The 18,878-nt window shown below is 27.9% G+C and overlaps 1 protein-coding gene and 1 long non-coding RNA gene across 5 annotated transcripts; one reads left to right on the top strand and one right to left on the bottom strand.

The window, feature by feature from the left end:
* Positions 1-1,456: 1,456 nt before the first annotated feature.
* On the bottom strand, positions 1,457-5,542 carry LOC122516868. 2 transcript variants are annotated; one of them, XR_006303679.1, is made up of 2 exons: positions 5,287-5,542; positions 1,457-1,567 (listed from the first exon to the last, which is right to left on the bottom strand). It is a non-coding gene; the product is annotated as an uncharacterized LOC122516868 (long non-coding RNA). The 2 variants fall into 2 exon arrangements; XR_006303678.1 differs by having other exon boundaries at positions 5,218-5,301.
* Positions 5,543-5,922: 380 nt separating this feature from the next.
* Positions 5,923-17,977, top strand: LOC122516816 (putative glycerol kinase 5). Of its 3 annotated transcripts, XM_043634977.1 has the most exons (12): positions 5,924-6,257; positions 11,211-11,304; positions 11,610-11,709; positions 13,399-13,558; positions 13,995-14,109; positions 15,118-15,311; positions 15,401-15,527; positions 15,619-15,723; positions 15,920-16,014; positions 16,160-16,323; positions 16,407-16,540; positions 16,621-17,977. In XM_043634977.1, exons 1-12 carry the CDS (start codon positions 6,093-6,095, stop codon positions 16,761-16,763), a joined length of 1,596 nt encoding a protein of 531 aa, XP_043490912.1. In that variant the 5' UTR covers positions 5,924-6,092; the 3' UTR covers positions 16,764-17,977. The 3 variants fall into 3 exon arrangements, with proteins under 3 accessions (XP_043490913.1, XP_043490912.1, XP_043490914.1); XM_043634978.1 differs by lacking the exon at positions 15,619-15,723 and having other exon boundaries at positions 5,923-6,257; XM_043634979.1 differs by lacking the exons at positions 5,924-6,257; positions 11,211-11,304 and having other exon boundaries at positions 11,622-13,048.
* The last annotated feature ends 901 nt before the right edge of the window (positions 17,978-18,878 follow it).

Genomic DNA, 18,878 nt, shown 5'->3' with positions numbered 1-18,878 from the left:
ACTTTGAATAATTATGAAATGGATTTGATAATTATGAAAGTCATGAGTGGAAGATATGTTATACGCATGCGCAACCACAAATTCTTTTTGAAAGAGAAAGAAATTCTTTTTTTCTTTGAAAAAAATGAAAGTAAAGTTGGTATATATATCTGCAGGGGATATATTTAAAAGTGATTTTCAAAGGGTTAAATGTAACAGAATAATAGGAAGTTTTGTATTGGGCAAAACTAAGTTATTTAAAACAATTATAATTTTTTCTTTCTTCCGTCGTCACAGACATTAGAAAATATATCATCATTGTCTAAGTAAATTGACAACCCATAGGCTGGCTTATTATGAAGAAAAAATTCGAATGGATATATCCTCTGTAATTAAAAAACTAATTATTAAGAGTGTCTATGTAGAAAAAAATTATTTTATAAATAAATTTTTTGAAACCTTATGTCTCTTGCAGCATGTCGTTTATTGGGATAAAAAATTGTGAGTGTTGACTGATGATTGCAATCGTGAGCCATAAATTTACCACTTGGTAAAATTAATTTAGTATGCTTAACATATGTATAGACCTTACACTGCTTTTCTAATTTTCCATCATGTTCCTCTATATATAAGTAAATAATAATATTAATGTTAAAATATAAGAAATAAATCTAACTATTAACCTTAATTAAAACAAAGTTTAGTGACTTTCTTTTGGTTGTTGAAACAAGAACTGAAAAACAAAAAAAATAAATAAATAAAATTTGATTTTTTAGGCCCTAGTAAAGCATAGCCTTCGCGTATCGCGCTTAAAGCATGCAAAAAACGTTCTTATTAACGTATAAAAATTATAATTTACAAAATATTTACCTATTGTTTCTACATTATAAACGATTAACCTATTTCTTTTCACTATCCCAAAGTTTGTTACTTTGAAAATCACTTTTAAATATATCCTCTACAGGTATACCAACTTTTTTCTTATACCAACTTTTTTTTTTTTTAATTACTAAATACAGTGAAATATTTATCCATTGCTTATAAAAAATAGGTACACATTTTATTATTCAAAAACATCACTATATATATATATATATATGTATAAAAATTATAAATTAATAAATATCTAAAATATATATCGCATCCAATTAAAAACTTTTTAAAAATTAATATTTAGATTTCTTAATCTGTGAAGGAAACCGGTGAAATACTAAATCAGGTCGTGATTTTTTCATATTATAACATACAGAATAATAACATTTAATTTTGATGGCATGTTAATTAATAAAACATTTGATCAAAAATAAAAAAAAAAATGAATTTGATGTTACATACCACAAATTATTAAGGGGTTACATGAGTTTACACTGGGAAACAATAGCATATTTTTAACAAATTTTTTTTATATAAAAAATGGAATTTTTATTCAAACTTTTTATAGCATTTAAGATACATATTTAATAAACATTTTCTGAACTTTTTGTTGAAAAATATCTAAAACTCAGCCATTGCGACGTCATGTCTGGTGAGCCTTCCGAAAAAAGGTGCTTCCGCGTTGACAGCAGAACTCATGACAGGTGGGGGTCTTCTAGTGAAAAAAAGTAGGTCTTTTAGTGAATATCTAAAACTAGAATTTGGACGAAGGAAAAAAAAATGAAATTTGGATTTTTGGCAACGTTTTTGGTAAAAAAATTCAAATTTCGCTAAAATTTGCACCACATTTTGGTTTTTTAAAATTAGTTGTGATGAAAAAAGAAAATTCTTCATCGAAGTTTTTGTCAATAGTATCTCGAAGACATGTACCAAATTTCATCAAGATCGGTTTAATATTTTCGAGAATTTTGAAAACCGGTTTTAAAAATAGCGTTTTGAGAAAAACCCGTTTAAAGTTTTGAGTGACGATAAAAGAGCCTTTTAAGAGTGGAACTTCTCAAGGCTGTATCTCTTAAACTTTTACTCCGTTCTATTTCAAAATTTAAAACAATATTCTAGATAAGTTGTCCAGAATAATAACACTTATTTTTTGATGGCATGTTAATAAAACATTTGATTAAAAATAAAAAACAAAATGAATTTGATATTCCGTGATAAATGATTGAGAGCAAATGAGCTATTGATATTCATATAAGAACACAATTACGAGAGCGCAGAAAAACAGAACAACGACGACTGTTTTGAAACCCAACGACTTAATATAAAATTACGATCGGACTATCTAGTTAGATGTCAAGTTCATAAACTAAACTCGTGCCTCTAAGAAGAAGTACGCTCGTATGCATTGTATTGTTTTATGATCTTTACTTGGGTCAATGAAAGGAATCTTTCTTTTATTTCCTGTACCCAAGTGCAGGTATAAGTACAGGTAAATAAATATATTTTCTCTAGAATATGAAACAATTTTATAACTAAAACATCTGGTTTATTTTATAAGTAAAATAAGAAGAGGTTGTTAGGCCTCACCGTAAAATAGTTTTTAAGGTATAGTAAGTTTTACAATAAGTAAAATCTCCTAAAGGTAAAGACCTATTTTAGAACGCAATCTTTTAATAAAGAATCATTTTTGATATTTTATATAAAGACATCTCGTTTTATTTCACAACCACCATAACCTAAATATCCTACAATTTTAAATGAAAGAAATTAAATATATATAAAAAATATAAAATCCATAATATTTATAAATAAGTATAAAACAATGTATGCAAAAGATTTTTTTTATTTTTATATATAATTTTTTTGATGCATTTTTATTAATTAATTATAACCTTACGGTATTAAATAATAAAAAGTTTTTGGATTAATATTTTTTTATACATATTTATATATATTAATATTTTTTATGTCTTTTTATTTTTAATTACTTAATGAAAATATTGAAGGATACTGGCATGATACAGGAAATAAAATTGGTTATATGCAATAAATAATTTAAAATTCATTATATATTAGATTTTTTTTACTCCAGTTATTAAAAAAAAAATTTTTATTTGACCAAGAACTGAACCTTGGCTGAAAATTTCTAACTTTAAAATAAGTATATGTGGTCTATTACCTTTTAACATAAAAAATTTTTAATACATTCAGATAGACTTCATAAGAAATTATTTTTACAAAAAAAATACATAATTTAATATTAATTATTTAACTTTCGAAACTTTATTAAAAAAATTCTTTTGCTTTTGATCAAAGGATGGGAATCTGCAAGGATTGTGCCAATCTTTAAGGATGGGGATAGGGACAAGTCAGAAAATTATAGAGGGTTATCGTTATTGGACGTGGGATACAAGGTTTTAACAAAAATGATGACGGAAAGATTAAATGGTTGGATAGAAAAGCATAAAAAGCTGAAGGAAAATCAGGCGGGATTTAGAAAGGGAAGAAGAAAATAGAGATTAGATATTCACATTAAATGCAATAATAAATAATAAATTGAAAACAAAGGGTGGGAAACTGTACGTGGCGTTTATTGATTTTAAAGCAGCATTCGATAGGGTAAACAGAGAAAGGATGATAGTAAAATTAAAGGAAAAAGGGATAGAAGGTAGAATGCTAGAAACAATAAAAGAGATATATAAGGAAACAAGAGCGGAAGTACAGACTCAGGGGAAAATCACGGAAAGCTTTAGAACAAAACAAGGACCGCTAAGCGCAGTCTTGTTCGATCTATACATAGATGATTTGGAGGAAAGGTGGATTATGAAAAATGAGGAAGGAGCGGTAATAGGGAAAGAAAAAATATTCGCGGTAAAATATGCAGATGATGTTGCGGCACTGGCGGGGATAGTGGAAGGGTTGAGAAACATATTAAAGGATTTAGAAAAGTGGGCACAGGAAAATAAAATGAGAGTAAACGCAAAGAAGACAAAGATCATGATATTCAGAAACGGAGGAAAGGTTAAGAAAGGGGAGGAATGGGAAATCAATAGGACAAAAGTGGAGGTAGTAAAGGAATTTCAATACTTAAGATATTGGTTCACAAGTAAAAATTCGGTTTGGATGCATGGAAAAAAAATAACGGGGAAAGCGCAAAAAACGACGAATATGGTATGGGGGATATGGAAGAGGGCAGGGAGGAATGCTATGGAGGACAGTCTATACCTTCTGGACTCAATAATGAAAGCAGGAGTAATGTATGGAGTAGAGGTATGGGGATTGGGAGAAATAAAAATCTTTGAAAGGATACAGAGCAGATACTGCAAAATGGCATTAGGAGTGAGCAGGACAACACCAAATTACATATAGAGAAGAGAGCTGGGAATCCCAACGATGGAATTTATGATAAGAGAAAGAGCGATAAGATATATCAAGGAGGTGTTAAAAATGGAGGAAACAAGGTGGCTAAAAGTATGCGTGATGGAGAAAATAAGAGCGATAACAAATGGTAAGCCCTTAAAATGGGGAGAGAATTTAGTTAAAGTGTTGAGGGAAAAGAGGGAAAAAGATAGAGAAAAAGATAAAAGAGGGATTAGAAAAATTGAAAAAGAGAAGCCTAAGGGAAGAAGAGGAAAACATAAGAAAATCAACATATAATAGTATGTACAAACATATAATAGAAACGATGAAAGGCTATGGAAGTATAGGTCAGAAGAAGGAGTGAGGGGAGGGATTAAGGAAATTTAGGCAAGGTTAAGATGTGGCAACATAGGAAAGGCGAGAAAGAAAGGAGAAAAGGACTGGAAATGTAGGTTATGCAAAGAACAAGAAGAGACATTGAAGCATTTTATAACTTGCGATAAAGGAAGAGAATTGGTTTCCGAGAAGAGAAGGAAGAAGATAGAGGAGTGGATGGATGAAATAGAGGAAGGAGCTATAAGAGGGAAATTAATAAACATGTTAGGCGGTAAGATTCAGATTAGAATTTGTGAATTTTTCAGAGAAGTTAAGGAGCTGTGCAAAAGGAGGAGGACAGAGGAAAATGGGAGGAAAGGCGAAGACGAATACGAGTGTGATTTAGTTAGTTATAGTTACAGATAGTTTGATTATAAGATTGTTGATAAATATTGGTAGAAGAGGGGTGACTAGAGCATAAACCAAAGATATAAGAAAAATATAAGTAAAGTAATGATAAGACATTGTAAAAAACTTTGTAAGTTGTGCAATAAAAACCTGATTATAATATATATAATATACTTTTGCTTTTGAATATGATTTTTTATTTATTCAATCAGTAATTATCTCTTATTTTTTTCTATTTGATTTTATTTAAAATAAAAAAAGAAGAGTCAAGTTCATTCCTACTTTCAAATGATTCAGCTGATATTTCGCCAATGACTGATAGTATTTACCGCCGTCGCGTTAAGTACCTACTCTCGCTCACTGGTGGTCAGGGTACTAACTAAGACGATTGTGGTTACACAAAAAGTTGACTTGTGAGCTTCTATGTACTTCTGTTTTCTTTGATAAGAGAATAATCATGTTATAAAAAATAACGTATACCAGTTTTTCTCAATTGATAATTCACAGATCACTGAACATTTCATTTCATTTAGTCGAAGTACAAAAATTTCAATATTAATTGATCCGCGGGACATGTGATCAGTTGAGAAACATTAACGTATACGAATATCATAGCGGACAATTAAAAATTATATAAGAATCTAATATGAATACATTTCATGTTAAAAAGTTAATTAATTTTTTTTATCTTTTTAATATTCACGTTCGTAGATATCGCGAAGTAGAACGAAAAGAAAAAAGATATGACGTAGTCGATCGTTTTTCTATGTTATTTACTGGAAATTCTGAAGAATTGTTATCGCAGTAGGAGCATGCGTAGTATACTAAAGATAAATTATTCATCCTAGTTAGGTCGTGATAAACGCCTGAGATTCGATGCCTTTATTTAGTTCGTGTAAAAAAAAAAGACGCATACATGAATAAATAAACATTAATGAATATGTCCGGAGTGTATTAGAGTGTTCGATTAGAAGCTTAAAAAAGTTCAAATATTTTTTTTCTATTTCGCAATAAACATAACAGTCCGCGTTCCATCGTGGAATCACGCGTCCTCAATGTACTTTCGTTGTTACGGCCACCATCTTACGACTAAGACGTCGACACCACCTGGCGACATTTAAGTGAAATAAAGTCGAGGTCGAAACTGTTGGTGCCATATGCATTTGATTACATCTCATTCAGTACTTATTTGCAACTTCTCCGTTTACGTGGAATTTTGTTTAACTATGAGACACGTCGTTGCGCTCGACGTTGGTACTACTACTGTCCGTTGTCATATTATTGACGAGAATGCAAACACTGTATCATCCTCCATTGAAAAGGTTTGGAATTTCTTTTATTTTCTTTATTTTTGAATTTTTAAAAATTATTTCCACGTCCGCGCGTTTCGCACGAATGCATATATTCCGGTTTGGCGCTGACAGTTATTGCAACTTTCTTTTTAATGTTATCAATGACAATTATTACTAATTTTGATCCGTTTAAATGATTTACATAAAATTTCTATACTTTATATCAAATCTAAATTAACAGGAGATTGGAATTAAAAATAATAAATGGATCGTGTTAATTGTGAAGATGATATGAGAGTTCATTTGTAAATAAAATTGAGAAAGTATAATTTTAATATTTTATTTATTTCATTTGGTAAAAATTAAATTCGAATGTTTTATTTATAATAAATGAAAACTATATGTTTATATGTTAATCATTTTGTTTTTGTCAAAAAAATGGACTTACACCGCCTTCATAATATACATAAACTTTCCTAAATATAATATTTAAATATTTAAAGTCTCTTATTTAAATTTACTTCGATTTAATAGCAAATATAACATATATATTTTAATCGACAATCGACTATCAGCTCACTAATGGTATCATCTTCATTTTTATTTGCGATCATTCATTCTTTTATTCAGGTCATCAGATGTATATTCGTTGGAAAATAAAGTTTTTTGTGGAGATAAGATAAAATTAAATACAAACGTGTACAATTTAGAAATATTATTCAACATAATTGGTAGTTGAATCTTTCTTTTCTATTTTTCTTTGATTTCCAATAATTGGAAAATAATATAATAATTAATAATAATAATAAATAATAATAATAATTAATAATAATAATTATTATACAATTGTTTTTTTTATAAGCCATTTATAGGAAAACAACGAAGCAAAATTTTACATTTAATATTTTTATCCAAAAACGAGCGCAATTCGAATTAATTTTGAAAAATAGGAATATCAGGTAAGATAAAATGTTATATTTTATGTCAGTCAATATTTTGCTTCGTATTGGAAAATTTTTCAAATTAGTTTTCTTACAGAAACATGTTTTTTGTTTTTTTTCTTTAATTCCATCCATAAAGAAAAAAACTTAAGTATAAGTAGATATCCTTGAACGGATATTTTTAAGGTAACCTCGAATACAAAACTCGTGATGAAAATTGTGAAACGACGTTGGAATGATATTTCAAATTTAGTCATACGAAATCACAGTATATGTTGATCCTTAATTACAAATCTAAAAATTTAATGACCAATAAAAGAGCAAGTTGACAGAAAAATGAAAATTTATCATATATTTTCCTCCCGAGAAATGCTATTACAAATAAAAAATCAGGAAAGTAGGAGTCATTAATTATTAATTTTAATATATATTATTTTGTACAATTTAAATAAATTTAAATTTAAATTTAATACTTCTTTTTATATTGCACAAGAATTATAGTTTTTAAATATTCACTTCTATCCCAACATTTGGATGTTTGACTACTTAATAATTAATAAAATGATGTCATTGCTTTGCTATGCATGTTTAATCGCAAATAACTCAAACGATTAAATACTTTGGAATATAGTAGAAGTTTTTTTTTTTAAATTAAATGAGGAGATTTATATACCGATGTATTGCTGTTTTAATAATTGTATTTGAAAGGAAGAAGAGAGAAAAATATCAAAGTACGGTAACCGACACGTGACTGAAATGAAACTTAAGTTTTTTATGTTGACGATTTATCCCACTTCTTTCTTTCAAAAAAAAAGAATCTCAAATGCGAGAGAGAGTAAAACAATTGTAAAACGCATCTATGCGTTCTAAGTCCACACAGTAACTTTTCATTGGATACAAATATGCGTCCATGGCACTTAAACGGTTAATTAGCGTTAAGGGATTATACGCAGTTGCGAGGCTCGAAAAAGACGTATATTCATGAATTTTTTATAGAAACAGTTTTTATTTCTCAAACAAAAGTGATGGTAATTCAAATAGAGCCAACTTTTGAGAATACAATAGCGCGTCGATTATGTAAAAATATTAATCTGCACCGCTCCTGTAGATGATTTCTTGAATGTCCTCTAAAAAAAGACGTTTGGCGGTGATCTCTTTTGGCGGTTTGGATTATTGAAATTAAAAAATATGATGGATTCTTTTAAAGGATAGATTAATGCAGGTATTAAGCAGAAGGAATATTGAAAATTTTGATTTTTGACAAAATGGCGTCTATTTGAAAAAAGTTTGTGTTTTTGACTAAAATTTTCGCTCTAAATTGTTAAAAAAAAATAGTAATAAATTTTTTAAAAATTATTCCTTCCACTTAATACCTGAGGAATATATCTAAGAAGATTGTGTAAAAACTCGAAACCGATCAGTTAAGCCATTTCTGAAAAATCGAGATTTTGATCGAGACTTTGAAAATACCGTTTTGAGAAAAACGCGTTTAAAGTTTCAAAGAGACGTTTACACATAGTTAAAAATTTTTGTTTGCAGCTTACATGAAGTGAAGAATATTTGCCGGATCGATTTGAAATTTTCAGAGAATATACTTAAATATATGTACATTCCGAAAATACAGAAAAAAATAGATTTTTTTAAAATTCTAACTGCGTATAACCCCTTAAGAGGACATATGAACGATCTCCAATAATTTCTCTGTTTTCAAGCGAACCTTGATCGGATATGGATACGGATCGAATGCTCTCGAAATATTCGTCTGATTGTGAGTGGGAAAGATCGATGACGCTAATAATAAGAAAATAAGACGAGCGTAAGAATCCATGTCCGATCGAAATTCGTTTGATCACGGATAAACAATCCTGAATCGTTCATGGACATCATGGACATATACTATCCTATAGTCCCTTACGATACAGAAAATCAAGAGCGAACGATTCTCAAGGCTTACAAGTATCTGTATACACCATAACACTTTTTTTTTTTTTAAATATTTATTTAAAAAGTTTAAACAACAGTAGCAGTGTTCTCGTTCTTTAATTCTAAGTAGTTCTCATTTTATGCGTTTGCAAAAGTTTACTCCATTAATTCTTATGACTGCAAATTTTTTTCATTTGAAACAATCGAAGACTCGTTCGAAAGATCAAGATATCTTACGCCACATCATTCTTTTCAAAATAGATTAGACTATTATTTATTTTTTGGAAATGATTTTTGTAAAGGAAATAATATTTATTTAAAAATCAAAATTAATTATCCCGTTTTTTAAATTTTTACCTTTCGAACGAATATTCGATTACTAAAATTGGACCGAAGATACAATTATGAGAATTTGTAACGTAAATTTCTTACAAATGTTTAGCAATATAAACATAGTATACATATTTATCTTTCTATTCTATAATAGTTCAATGTTCAAGTGTGCTTATCAAAGGTACAGCTTACATTTTAAAATACGCATTTATTCATACTTTGATATATTAGGTTGGGGAAAAAGAAATCCATTATTATTACGTTAACTTTAAGACTTTATTTAACGTGTTTTGGATTGTCCGATTTGGGTCAAAGTGGACCGTTTTGTTCTATAATTTGTTGCCATTTTAAAGATAGCTTCATAATGCCCCTCTCATAAAAATCTTGGTCCCTATTGTCAAAAAATTCTAGTAATCGATTTTTGCAATCTTCTCTTGATGTCAATTTCTTATCACTGAGGAAGTTTTGCAATGCAAGAAAAACATGATAATCGCTTGGTGCCAGGTCCGGACTATATGGTGGATGCATCAAAACTTCCCAACCAAGCTCTCACAGTTTCTGGCGAGTCACTATAGACTGTGTGTGGCCTGGCGTTGTCCTAATGGAACACAACACCTCTCTGTTGGACAATTTTGGACGTTTCTGGTCAATCGCTAGCTTCAAACGGTCCAGTTGTTGACAGTAGAAGTCCGAATTTTTACGGATCTCATTTTTCTGAAGTTTTTTTAATTTTTTTTTGTTTGCACGTAATTAGCTGTTACAGTATCGAGACCATAAACACCATTCACAATTTCAGCCGCTTGACTTGCATTTTCGCCTTTATCAAAGAAAAACTAAAATGTAACGAATTTTTTCTCCGTTGACTTCCATTTTTAACACCCTGTAACTCACAACTGAATGGACCAAACAAAAATCAGCAAGAGAATTTTTTTAGTGTGCAATGTCACTTTTTCAACGAGCATAAATCTGAAATATGCTTGATCTATACTTTACAAGATATCGATCACTAAAGCCATTCATCGAAAAAATAATGGATTTCTTTTTCCCTAACCTAATATTATAACATTTCGTTTGCATAAATCATACATTCGGTGTATCTGTATCGTTAAAGTTAAATCATAGAAATCTTAGGTTTTACACGAAATAATTGGGAATTTTTGGAAAAAAAGGTATATAAAAATAATTTTATTATACACTACAACTAGTAGTTTTAGGAAATAACAAGGTTATATATGAATTCACGAGAGGCGAAGGGTTAAAGTATGAAATTGAAATTTTTTTTTGTTTTTAAAGTATGCTTTTTTTTCCACAATAATTCTCCTAGTTATTCGTTCCTTTCTTTTCTTGTACTTTAAAATTAATGTTCTGTTAGTCGTGTTATTTTTTATCGGATCTAATCTACGAATCAAATTTTAATTTCATATTTTAAATACACGACTCTCATGAATTCTTATATTACTTATTATTACTTAAAAGTATGTAATTCTGCATTCTTTCATATTTTAACAGATAGTTAATAGTATTTATAGTTATAATATAGTTATTTTATGATTTAGCTGGTTATTTCGTAAATTAGAAGATTTCGCGTTTTAACGATAACATATGTTGTGTTGTTTTTATTTTGTTCTTTTTCACGTCGTTAAGTTATGAATTGGACATTATTTGTATTTAAATCAAAATATTTGCGGAACGGAACCCTCGATGAGTGTAAAAGATTAATATTGTAAAATAATATTTCTATGAGGAGTATTGATTTGGATTACTTTTTTATTTTATTTGTCCACAGGTGGAACTTATTTGTTCAAAACGCGGTTACATCGAGATCGATCCTGACCATTTCTGGAATATTATTGTGAAAACTGTCAAGGATACATTACATGGTAAAGTAAAAAATAAAAAAGTAAAAATAAAAATTACTAATTACAAGTGTAATTTTGCTCTTCGATTTGTACTAATTTATAATTTGTAATTTGACGTATATTCATGCTTAGAACATTTCTTACGTCTTGTAGTAATTCGAAATGAAAATTTAAGATGCCGATTATTTACGTTTATTATTTTCAATAGTCTGTTCTGTTTTTTTCATTTCATTTTTTTTTATTCAGAATTGTTTTAAGTTAAGACGAGATTAAAGCTATAATTTACGTATTTAATTTTTGTGCATTGTTTCTTTTTTTTTTTTTAGTAAGCGGACTCGACCCAAGTTCTTTGACCTGTTTTGGAATTTCGACGCAGCGTGGAACTTTCAGCTGTTGGAATTTATTAACTGGAAACCATTATCATAAGTATCTTCAAATAACTTTAAATAAAGATCAATTTTACATAGAAATTTAGTTGCGTGACATTAATTGTGTAAGTTTGATGCTTTATTTTGTTAAAAATTTAACTAATAATATAAATACAGTGGGGGACAAAAGTATTCGTACAGTAAGTATGTGAAAAGAAAAAGATCTACTAAGTTCTTAAAAGAATGCTAAGTTTTTAATAAAATCTGGTGTTATATTATCCTACATTTTTTTTTAAATTTAAATAGTTTGTTTAATTGTAGTTGATGTAAAAACACGTTATTGTTAATAATTTCAAATATAGGGAAAAAGTGCAATGAAACAACATTAGAAGAGCGAAAAAAATTATTATTAATTTATTCAAGGAGGATAAATCTTATGCAAAAATAGCCGAAATATTAAAAAGACTTCGTTCAAAGATTTAAAGTATAATAACTAAATTTAAAAAAGAAGGCATATTAAGTAATCTAAAAAGAAGTGATAGGCCTCGAAAATTGACTTTAAGAGAAGAACGAAAGATTGTAAGAATTATTAAAAAAAAAACAGATATCAGTGCATCTGAAATTGTATCAGTAGTTCGGTAACATATGCATAATGAAGTACATCCGACAACAATTCGAAGAATACTGCATAAGGCGAAATATAAAAGTAGAGTCGCACGACAGAAACCATTCATCAATAAAGTTAATAAAAAAAGAGATTTTTTTTTTATTTGCAGAAAAATATATAAGTGTAAACAATGACTTTTGGTATAACGTTCTATTCTCAGACGAATTTAAATTTAATATTTTTCACAGTCAGATGGTTGCAAAAAGATATGGTGGAAAGTAAATACTTAACTGGTCCCAAAAAGTATTCGAGTATTCGATTGTGAAATATGGGGGTGAAGGTGTCATGATGTGGAGGTGCATTGCTACAACTGGGGTTTGAGAATTAGTTATAATAGAAAAAATAGTGATAAACATCTATATTTAAATATTTTAAAGAAAATTTACAAAAAAGTGCAGACAAATTAGGTATTGGAAGTACATTTTATTTCCAAAAAGACTGCGACCCAAAACATATGGTAAACCTAGTGCTCCAGTGGTTGTTATACAACATTTCGCGCATGTAGTAACTCCCTCGAAATCACCTAAAATAAATCCCATTGAACATGTATGGTGAGAACTCGAACAAAGATTAAGAATATATAACATAACATCAAAAGAACATTTAAAAGAAATTTAAAAAAAAGAATAATCTTATGAAATACTAACAACTACATTTACAATAACTACTAACGATATACGAATACTTATATCCCGGTGAAATTTCATCATTCGATGAATATTCAAGTCTTGTAAGTTACAAAATATTATAATTAACTTTTATTTATTTATATTACTTACTACTATAATATTAGTACATAGCATGCAAACATATATATTGTATTACAATTAATAATATAGAAAATACAGATCTTTTTCTTTTCACATACTTATTGTACGAAAACTTTTGTCCCTCACTGTATATGTATATTATAATTGATATATAATATTTGTATATAATATTAAAAGAGGAATGAAAATGTGTTTAAGAATGTATACAATTGTTATTAAGAAATTAGCTAAAAATCTTGTTAATTTATTACGATGATTAATAATGAAATTTAATGCAAGTTGTTTATTAATTTAACTTCTTCATTTACAGCTTCATAACATGGAAGGATTTAAGAGCGGATTCTTTAGTTAAGGAATGGAATTGTTCATTAATAATAAAAGGATTACGTGTAGGGGCTTACATACTTTACATATTAACGAGAAGCAATCGATTCCTGGCTGGCAGTGTTTGGAAATTTATGAATACTCAGGTTTATTATTTATTTTTCTATCGCTATACGAATATTAAATCTTTTCTACGACATTTTCGAATATCTGTTTCGAGCAAATTAGATAAATTTGCGGATTTTTTTCTTCATTTCTAAATATAATTTTTTCTTAAATAAAAATTTGAAATATACTCACAAAACAAGCCCGCAAATTTGTTTAATTGTTCTCGTAGTATGCATCGATTCGATGTGATTAAATTAATCTAATCTGCATCATGTCTAACAATCTCTAATAGGACATTTCGTAATAAGTATCTATAATTTCTAAACGTGGTCAAATAAGATGTATGTATCTTTTTCATTATTTTTATGTCCACTTCTAAAATGGTTTCATTATATTACAAAACACCCTGCACATTTAATAAGTTTCATTATTTATTGCAAATAATAATAATAACAATATCATCGTATATTTTAGATTACCTTACGGTTGCTTTGGGTTTTGCAACATGTACAAGGCCTAAGAGAAGCTACAATGAATGATTCTGTAGTATTTGGCGATGTTAATTGCTGGCTTTTATACAAATTAACTGGTATGCTTTATCAGTATTCATTATTCATATTCTGTTATACATCATTTAACTCTTTGCCTGTCGAGCAATTTTAAAAAATAAATGTCAGTAATTCTGAATCATGCTTAATGTGAATTACTAACTATTTCAAGGATTTAATAATGCTGTTTCTTAAATATCAACTCAATGAGAAAATAGGAAGGCAAAGGGTAAAGGACCAAATGAATTTTATCAATCATCTTAGCTCCGAGGTTCTTTTTTTCCCCGGTAGTCTTCTTTCTAACGATATTTTACTTCCTGTTAAAGTCACTGCTATTAATTAATTAATTATCTATGTATTTCGTTCTGTATATGTTTATGTAAAACACATTTACTTATCTAAATTATAAAGATTTTATTTAATTCGAAAATGATTTTACATATCGTCTAATTTATTGTTTACGTTTTTCATGCAATTAGAAATAAACTAAATGTTATTTCTGTAGAGCGCAAATACATTGTTTTAATCTGTAAGAATATTCATTGAGCTATATTCTAACAAAAAGTAGCAACAAGAAAAGCTATATAAAAAATATATGCATAAATGATTATTGTATAAACGTAATTGTTAATGTGTATTTATTATTAAGTTTTTACTTAACAAAATGGAACATATATATTTGTAATATCCTATTTTAAGTAACGACAGAAAATTTAACAAAGAATTTTTATATTAAATTTTAGTTTATCAATGGTACGTGATGAGAATATCTCCGCCAGTTAAATTTTTGTTCATGCCTTCTATGCTTTCATTACTGCTTTTATCAATATCTTTTTATCAGTACATTCCGCAGAGATATAAAAGATAAATAGAAAGAGAGGCTCTGTAAATTATAAAAGAATATATTCACATCAGTATGCATAGTTAATGTACTTTGGATATCTAAAGATATTTGAATTATCTTTGGATATCTTTGGAAATTGTCAATTTTTGTTTCTTACGCATATTTCATTCATATATGTTATTAATATATTATTTATTCTTCGCAGGTAAACATATAACAGATGCTTCAAGCGCATCTGCTACTGGATTGTTTGATCCGTTTACTATGAAATGGGCTACATGGGCAATGAACTTGTTAAAAATTCCACATCACATATTTCCTAAAATCGTTGATACCGCTACAAACTTTGGGGTTACACCAAAACATATATTTGGCGTTGAAATTCCTATATATTGTTGTGTAAGATTTAAAAATAGAAATATTTTCTAAATTAGTTCGTTAATTATTCGTTCCTGTAATATACTTGCAATTATTGTTTATAATTTTAGATGGCTGATCAAGCAGCTTCCTTATTCGGTTCGGGATGTTTTAATCCAGGTGATATGAAGATTACAATGGGTACAGGAACTTTTGTTAATGTTAATACTGGAACAAAACCATATGCATCCGTTACTGGTAATTGCAGACAAAAAGACATGCAAATCTTATATTCTATTATGTACTTGCATATTGAATAGTATCTAACAAAAGTCAAATTAATTATTAGGTCTTTATCCCCTGGTTGGTTGGCGTATTGAATCTGAATTAGTTTACATTGTAGAAGGTTCATCGAATGATACTGGAATTCTCATTGAATGGGCGAAAGCTCTTGGTATAATTTTTCTTTCAATTTCAATATTCAAATTACAAGATAAATCTTTTAACTCTTTCGATATGCGTATATCGTTGATAAATATGCTTTCACTGTATAAATCTTATTCGCATTGCCAACTGCGGGTATTACCACTGTACGGGCTATTTACAATAACATTTTATCATAAAGTTTAATCATGTATATTATGTTGCAGAAATTTATAAAGATGTAGCAGAAATATCGGATTTAGCAAATTCAGTGGAAGACTCGGATGGAGTTTATTTTATACCAGCTTTTACCGGACTCCAGGTATAAACATAAAGTTTAACTATAAAATTATTTACAAATAATTATTTGCAAATTACAAAATGCATAATATAAGACATTATTGTAATCTAAATTTGATATTTTAATTAGAAAGAAATAATGTTGAGTATACAGTCTCTCTTTGTAGGCCCCGATAAATAATAATTCTGCGGCAGCAGGTTTATTAGGAGTGAAATCAACGACGAAAAAAGCCCACATTGTACGATCGTTATTAGAAAGTCTTGTATTCAGAACGTTATTGCTTTGCGATAGTTTTCATTCAGAAACTAACTTCACATTTAACAAAGCACGGTAAGGATTGAAGCCTTTGGTTAGATAAATAATTTTCCAAAGTTGAATGAAAATGAAACTAATATAATGCGCTGATAAAATAGAATCGACGGCGGAGTATCCCAAAATGATTTTATGATGCAACTATTGGCAGATGTCACGGGTTTAGAAATAGAGCGACCTGCCAGTGTAGAAATGTCCATTTTTGGTGCAGCAAGTTGTGCTGGCTTATATTGTGGTACGAAAATTGTGTGTGTGTGTGTATGTATGTACATACAGAAATTCAGATTAATAAAACTTATCAATAATTTGTTTTAGGTATATGGAAAAATAAAGAAGAATTAAAAAATCTTCGCAAAGTGGAGAAAATATTTAAGCCAAACAAAGATTCGCAATTACGTTATAAAAATACTATTACCCAATGGAAACGAGCAGTGGATCGATTTACAAACTGGTATTGATACCAATGGTGCTTGGTCATAGTCAAGTAAAAAATAAAAAAAACTGTACTACTATAAATATTTATGCGCTGTAAGAATCTAGTTAAAAAAAGCTATATTCCTAAAATATATTGTAAATAAGATTATCTATGTAGTAATACGAGCATCACATTTAGAATAGTGTTAGTTTTAAATGATATTTAAATAGAAAATGAAAAAAAATAGATCGAATTATTAAAGATATAATAAAAGGCATGATATTCTAATGCAATACTTATAATTGTAGTATAATCAATTGATGAAAATCGATTTTTAATCAAAATAATGTTTTCGATCTATCAAAAATAATAATAATTAATTATTTAATACAAAATATGCTATACACAGCTATATAGTATTTGTTATATTATATAGAAACCATTCTTGTGATAAAACATTCGCGAATGATTAGTAATGTTAAAGTGTACCTGAGAAAAGTGCCTTTTTAACAATATTGTTAACATATTTAGGAAATCTTTAATAATGATACATTTTTTTATACACATGATTCGTTAGTACAAACCTTTTAAACAATAAAATATATCATGTTACTGATGGCTTTTTCTTTTTTCCACAATATTTGTATTCTTAATGCGTACCAAAATAACGTTTCCTTTATTTTGTAAGGTTTTCAAAAATAAAAATTGCCATAAAGAGTTAAACTTATTCGAGATAAATAATCCATTATAAAACGCAAATGTATTAGAGTATTATAAACTTGTACATCATATGGTACAAAACCAGTTTTTCCATATTCGCATTGTAGTATACTAAATACACTAAATAATACATGAAGCATGTAATAATATGAAAAAAAATCATTCTCTCGATGTGCGTGTGTGTATATTTTTTTAAAGTCACTTGTATCACACATTTAATAAGGAGTTGTCAAACAATTACCTCATCACAGAATTATGATATTTATATTATCAGATATATTTTGCATCTCATTTTCTATTCATTTTATCACATTTTGTATGTTTTATCTCATTCGGTCATTAAGATATCTGATTAATTATTTAATATACATATATATAAATTTTTTATTTAATGACATTTTCTTCAATAAATTTGTATTCGACGTTTAAAATACTGATGGTTATATTGTTAAGATAATTCTTAATCTATTGAAAGTGAGATTTTTCTAGGATTCTGTGAATATCATTATTGCGAAATAAAACAAGAAATATACAGAATACCTTTACTAATGACATACTTTATTAATTAATATGCTAACAACATATCAAATCGTTTATGTTTTCAAATAGTATGAATTTTTTTGTATTGAGAAAAAAATTAACGAGAATTTATTTAATAACTGTTTCATTTTGTTTCTATACAATTTTGAAAACGAATTATTCATCGTATTATAAAACAAATTTTTTATTTATAGTTAGTTTTGCAAGGTAAAAATTAAATAAAATAATCGAATAAATTGTTTCCAGTAGTTTCGATTCATGGGAACAAATTTTGTCGAATGTATTGTTTTCAATCTTGGAAGGGGAAACGAACGCGCCTAAGTGTATACATTTATGTATTTACATGATACGTATTTCCATGACTGCATACATAAATTTGGATAAATAAATAAAAGTACAGTAAGTAAAAGAATTATTTGAACAATTTTTTTTCAATTTAAATAATTTTTATCGAACTAAACTCTGAAAATTCGAGTAGGAAAATAAACATGTTAAATGAAGTATTTGAAGAATTTTAAAGAAATACTTTTTTGTTATATCTGATATGTTAAATAATACAAAATATGAATTAAATAATTGTTTGTAAATATTTATAAAACTTTTATAAATAAGGAGTATATAAATTTCGTCAATCTATTTATTTCTATATGTGAATTTTATGAATTTGTGTGTGTGTGTGTATGTGTGTGTGATTAAAATTGATTAATCACGTTTATTCAAAGATTTTGAAAAATTCTAATAAAATAATTGAGTTTTACGATACAATAAAAATTATAATGTAAATTTAATATATCCTTAAACAAATATAATTTATTTTAAAAGTATAAGTGTTTACTTTAAAATTGATTCTAATTATTTTTATTTCTAAAAATTCTTGATAAAAAAAAACACTAAAAAT

The sequence above is a fragment of the Polistes fuscatus genome, unplaced genomic scaffold (assembly GCF_010416935.1).
Source record: "Polistes fuscatus isolate 324 unplaced genomic scaffold, CU_Pfus_HIC Scaffold2, whole genome shotgun sequence".
In the NCBI taxonomy this organism is placed as follows: Eukaryota; Metazoa; Arthropoda; class Insecta; order Hymenoptera; family Vespidae; genus Polistes; species Polistes fuscatus.
Note: the sequence above shows the minus strand (reverse complement) of the source record. Positions and strands in the feature narration are given on the sequence as shown.

Excerpts from the sequence above, each read along its gene's own strand:
- LOC122516816 (XM_043634977.1), top strand. The coding sequence starts at position 6,093 with ATGCATTTGATTACATCTCATTCAGTACTTATTTGCAACTTCTCCGTT. Across the intron at positions 6,258-11,210 it reads TATCATCCTCCATTGAAAAG|GTGGAACTTATTTGTTCAAA; the intron begins GTTTGGAATTTC and ends ATTTGTCCACAG. Across the intron at positions 15,528-15,618 it reads ACCATATGCATCCGTTACTG|GTCTTTATCCCCTGGTTGGT; the intron begins GTAATTGCAGAC and ends ATTAATTATTAG.